The 6,000-nt window shown below is 39.9% G+C and overlaps 1 protein-coding gene across 1 annotated transcript in view; it reads right to left on the reverse strand.

The window, feature by feature from the left end:
• The window catches only part of NPSR1 (neuropeptide S receptor 1), a 197,691-nt gene extending 194,510 nt beyond the window's left edge, over positions 1-3,181 (reverse strand). Inside the window, exons 1-2 of the mRNA XM_029587090.1 lie at positions 3,148-3,181; positions 2,505-2,608 (exon numbers count right to left, since the gene is read on the reverse strand). Of these exons, the coding sequence (XP_029442950.1) occupies positions 2,505-2,608; positions 3,148-3,181 (138 nt within the window). The remainder of the gene's footprint in view (positions 1-2,504; positions 2,609-3,147) is intronic.
• Between the last annotated feature and the right edge of the window lie 2,819 nt (positions 3,182-6,000).

Raw genomic sequence — 6,000 nt, forward strand, 5'->3', positions numbered from 1 at the left:
TTAGAAAGAATTGGCGTATTCTGCAAGTGTATCCAGTGTTTAAGGATCCCCCAATGGTGGCTTATAAACGGGGTAGTAACATCAAAGACATGGTGGTACATTCCTCCTTTCATGAGCTGATAGAAAAAAATGAAAATGAGGAGGTGGGTCATTTTCCACGTCAGGAATGTTCCATGTGTGTGGTAGCACATTTAAATTGTAATATTCCAAATGAAAAATTAAAAGGATATGTTCCACATGTGCGGACAAATTGTGCCACTTCACGAGTAGTGTATGTCATCTGGTGCACTTGCAAATTACTGTATGTGGGCAAAACTATGAGAAAATTAAAAACACGGCTCATAGAACATAAGAGTGCATTGAAATGTTTGAGGATGGAAGAGTGACCTGCCGTCCGATGCCAGGACTCAAAATGGCGCCGATAGCCTTTGCCCATACTATGTCACAGGGGCTACCGGTGCCTTGGTCAGCCTCTGTCACATGGTAGGAGCACAAGATGGCGCCGGTGACCATGTGACAAAGGCAATGGCTATCGGCGCCGTGATGAAACCGGCAAACGAGTGCAGCGATGGCTTCTGGACTCCCCGCTGGACCACCAGGGAGTTTTGGTAAGTCTTGGGGGGGGGGTCAGGAGGGTGGGGGGGTTTACATTTTTATTTAGGAGGCCGAATAAAACAGATATCTGATAAATACGTGGGGGGTCGCGATGCGTTTCGCCTCCCCACGTATTTAACAGATAGGACAAAATAAGTTGCTGATTACAAATACGTGGCAAACGGATGCACATCCCTATTTTATATATTCTGCACAAGTGCAAGCAAGTGCAAGCAGACTTGATCAAGTTACCTAATGATTTATGAAGCCCAACAATAAGGGCTCACAGACACGATAGCTATTTTATTTACAGCATCGTATGAAGGTAAACTTGATCTTATCAAGAATTTTCTCATATAGCAGGTCTCATACTTTTAACCATATTAGTAAGACATAGATACATAGATGTCTGCTCTAAACTTGTATCCCTGTTATATTAGTTTCAATGAAGTTATATAATCATTAATCAAAGGATATCTCATAAGAACATAAGAACATGCCATACTGGGTCAGACTAAGGGTCCATCAAGCCCAGCATCCTGTGTCCAATAGTGGCCAATCCTGGCCATAAGAACCTGGCAAGTTCCCAAAAACTAAGTCTATCCCATGTTACTATTGCTAGTAATAGCAGTGGCTATTTTCTAAGTCAACTTAATTAATAGCAGGTAATGGACTTCTCTTCCAAGAACGTATCCAATCCTTTTTTAAACACAGCTATACTAATTGCACTAGCCACATCCCCTGGCAACAAGTTCCAGAGTTTAACTATGCGTTGAGTGAAAAAAAACTTTCTCAGGTTAGTTTTAAATGTGCCACATGCTAGCTTCATGGAGTGCCCCTAATCCTTCTATTATCCGAAAGAGTAAATAACCGATTCATATTTACCCATTCTATACCTCTCAAGATTTTAAACACCTCTATCATATCCCCCCTCAGCCGTCTCTTCTCCAAGCTGAAAAGTCCTAACCTCTTTAGCCTTTCCTCATAGGGGAGCTGTTCTACCCCCTTTATCATTTTGGTCGCCCTTCTCTGTATCTTCTCCATCGCAACTATATCTTTTTTGAGATACGGTGACCAGAATTGTACACAGTATTCAAGCTGCGGTCTCACATTGGAGTGATATGGAAGCATAATGACATTTTCCATTTTATTCATCATTCCCTCTCTAATAATTCCCAACATTCTGTTTGCTTTTTTGACTGCCGCAGCACACTGAACTGACAATTTCAATGTGTTAAACCACTATGACGCCTAGATCTCTTTCTTGGATAATATGGAACCTAACATTGTGTAACTATAACATGGGTTATTTTTCCCTATATGCATCACCTTGCCCTTATCTACATTAAATTTCATCTGCCATTTGGATGCCCAATTTTCCAGTCTCACAAGGTCTTCCTGCAATTTATCATAATCTGCTTGTGATTTAACTACTCTGAATTATTTTGTATCATCTGCAAATTTGATTACCTCACTCGTCGTTCCTTTCCAGATCATTTATATATATATTGAAAAGTACAGGTCCCAATACAGATCCCTGAGGCACTCTACAGTCCACTCCCTTCCACTGATGATATTGTCCATTTAATCCAACTCTCTGTTTCCTGTCTTTTAGCCAGTTTGTAATCCACGAAAGGACATAGATGATCCTCTGATGTTTAAGACTACTAGATAATTAGATTTGCTGGTTGAACTAGACAAACACTGACAGATCAATTCAGTTTGGGTTTTGTCCTACCTCATCTGTAGACTTATACTTCTGCTTCTTAAAACATTGAAATCTCCCAATTCCATTGATGCCAATGGGGCAAAACCATAACTGGATCAGCCTGTCATGATTAATAAGTTGCATAACCTCAAGGGACTAGAAGTACATGTGCTATGTAAAGCAAAACATGCTGATCTCTTACCTGTAAGTATCGTACAACTCTACAAACAAGATCAGGAGCCATGAAGTCTCCAGTGAAGCGCCAAATAATATCAGTCATGATGTTAATGAGTCCAGTGAGAGCATCTTTATAAAAATAATAAAAAAAATCTAAGTTATTAAAATTGCATTTATATTGTACCACTCATCTTTTCAACATTATTTCCTAATTCTCTGGTAGCCATCTACATTCTTCTTGTAAAACAATTTAAAACTAATGCAATAAAGACTTTTCTTTAGTCAGCTGGTCAGCCTGTACATGCCATGTTAAATAATTTGGGGGCAGTATTTAGCTGCTGAGTGGCTTGGCTAACTGGCAGAGTATATTTAGCAGCGTGGTCGCACCACTGAATATACCTGGCTATCTTAAAAAGTTATTTATAACTTGTTAACTTTAAGACAGCCATACAGCCTGACCAGAGTTAACTTTAAGACAGCCATACAGCCTGACCAGAGTTAGCCGCATAAGTTAACCATCTGTGAATATATGAAAGTCACAAACATAAATTGAGTACCGATTGGACTATAATATCCCTGTGTTCTCAGTATTATTTGAAGTGAATTTTCTCTTTGTTCATTTTATGAAAGGCAGTATAACAAGCCTAATAATCTAATCTAAGCTTTACGAGCAGATGTGACTATATGAATCAGCATTTCCATTTTACTTTACGTCCTTGCATAGGTGTTTTCCCTAAAGCTGTGTTTCTGAAACTTTCTGATTCAGGGACTGGTTGACTGACTTCCTAATCTGATGTGGACCAGCTGTCTGGTAGAATTGGGGGTGGGGGATGCTCCTGAAGGGTGTGAGAGGAGGAGTTCCCTCCTATGATGAAGAGCATGTGGATCCCCTCTTCAGGAGTCTCTCCCGGTCTCAACCCAACCAGCTTCTAATGTTTTAATCAAAAGAAGTATTAACAAAGAGCTGTGCTTCCTGTGCCTAGAACAGAGGAGGGAAATAATGAAGACTCCTCATTCCAGAAGAAACTGTAGCCAGGGAATGAAATAATTTATATTGATGGCAGTGGGGATAGATGCTACTCCTTTTAAAGAGGTGAGATAGCCAGCTGTCTGCCCCCACATCCAGAAGCAACAGCAGTTTGCAGCACTGTGGGGCCCACAGTGAAGTTGCTACTTGGACATTTTGATCCAGTGGCTTAGGGACACTGAGAATGTCCCACCAATGGCTGCAAAAGACTGGGTGGGAACTAGAACCTGTGTGACTACAGAGGGTGGCTGCAACATGGGCCTGCTTCATCCTGCAATTACTATCACAGGGCAGATGAGCAAAAATACTGCTCGGGATTGCTGATGGTCCATAGACCAGTGTTTGAGAAACACTCTTCAAATCTTGATCATAAGGTTATGAGAAATGAATTGTGATGGAGAAGGTACAGAGAAGGGCTACCAAAATGATAAGGGGAATGGAACAGCTCCTCTATGAGGAAAGACTAAAGAGGTTAGGACTTTTCAGCTTGGAGAAGAGACGACTGAGGGGGGATATGATAGAGGTGTTTAAAATCATGAGAGGTCTAGAATGGGTAGATGTTAATTGGTTATTTACTCTTTCGGATAATAGAAAGACTAGGGGACACTCCATGAAGTTAGCATGTGGCACATTTAAAACTAATCAGAGAAAGTTCTTTTTTACTCAACGCACAATTAAACTCTGGAATTTGTTGCCAGAGGATGTGGTTAGTGCAGTTAGTATAGCTGTGTTTAAAAAAGGATTGGATAAATTCTTGGAAGAGAAGTCCATTGCCTGCTATTAATTAAAATGACTTAGAAAATAGCCACTGCTATTACTAGCAACAGTAACATGGAATAGACTTAGTTTTTGGGTACTTGCCAGGTTCTTATGGCCTGGATTGGCCACTGTTGGAAACAGGATGCTGGGCTTGATGGACCCTTGGTCTGACCCAGTATGGCATGTTCTTATATTCTTATGTTCTTAATGATATTGAAGACATTAGCTATTACCAAGGATTTTTTTCAGGGGATACTTGCCAGCACCGAGTACCAGCACCATTTTTCCCCACCTGCTTGATTTGCTCTATGGTTTCTCTAAAAATAACCACATGATTTCTATATATGAGCAATGGCACCATTTTTTCCAGGAAGAAAGCACTGGATAAGTGGCTATTACTCCCCAAATACAAAGAGGTAACTCTGGCTTAACTCACGCTTTCTTATTACTTGAAACTTAGAGGTCCATATTCAGAAGCATTTAACAGGATAACTCACAAGTTATCCAGCTAAATGCCAATTTTTGAATATTTTGGATATATATCCAGGTAAACTTTAGCCAGATATCTCATTATATCTCTAAAATTTAGCCAGATAACATAGGTGTGTTTCTGGAGGCATTTCTGGGAGGAGATAGCTTAGATAGATGAAGCATCCAATGTAATCTGATATTCAGAGTTAACCAGATAACATATCCATCTAACTCTGGTTGTGCCATAGATCTGTCCTAAATTTAGTCAGATAAACTTAGCCGGCTATCTTTAAGATAGCCATCTTAAAGATGGCTATCTTTAAGATGGCTATCAACAGTGTGGCTGCACCACTGAATATCCCTCCAAGTTATTCAGCTAACTGCAATCCAACCAGTGATGGAATATTAGGGATGTGCAGGAGAAAAAAAATTCATTTTTATTTTTGGTTCATTTTTGGGAGGTTTTTATTCCACAGATTTTCATTTGTGGATTGTTTGTTTCATTTGATTCATGAGAAAAAAACAAATCAAACAATAAAAAAAAAAAAAGAAAAATGACCAAAAAACTAAAACAAGGCCTCCCGGGGCATTCTGCGCCTGCCCAACCCAAAAAATGCAGGGGATGGGATCCTCCCTGGCTCCCAATTACCTGGTCTGGTGGAGATCCACTGGCTTCAGCCTAGACCCCTGATTCATTTCGGGGTCCCCCCAAATGAAATGAATTAGCCTTATTCGTCACATTTTGAAGTTTCTTTTAAACAAATGCACATCCCTTCTGAATATGGACTTCATAATTCCTATTAGAAAGTGGAGTAACATTTCCAGCACTAGTGTTAGGCTATGGGCAGAAGCTGAATTTTGGTGCTGGCATCCTGCACTGAGGATTTATGTACTGAAAATATGCTTTGTTAACATAAACTGCTTTCTACACAAAAAATATGATTTATGCATACACAAACAGGTAAATTTTCTAAAGGTTATTCATGCAAAAATGGCCATATACATGTGTATTTGTGTGTGCAAGCTGTATTTTCAATAAAGGTGACATATGCATAAATAAGCATGTGTTCACGCACCTGTATATGTGCAAAAAAGGGGTGGTTTAGGAGCATGTCACGGGTGTGGCTACGTAAATGCATGTAATGATGTATTTTAAAAGCAACAGCTGCATGCTGATATGTGTGCCTGAGCTTGAGATCAACATGGAGATGGCAACTGACCCAGAATCCTCTGCTATCTTAGCCTTGTTGGCTATGTGAACTTT

The sequence above is a fragment of the Rhinatrema bivittatum genome, chromosome 2, assembly GCF_901001135.1.
Source record: "Rhinatrema bivittatum chromosome 2, aRhiBiv1.1, whole genome shotgun sequence".
In the NCBI taxonomy this organism is placed as follows: domain Eukaryota; kingdom Metazoa; phylum Chordata; class Amphibia; order Gymnophiona; family Rhinatrematidae; genus Rhinatrema; species Rhinatrema bivittatum.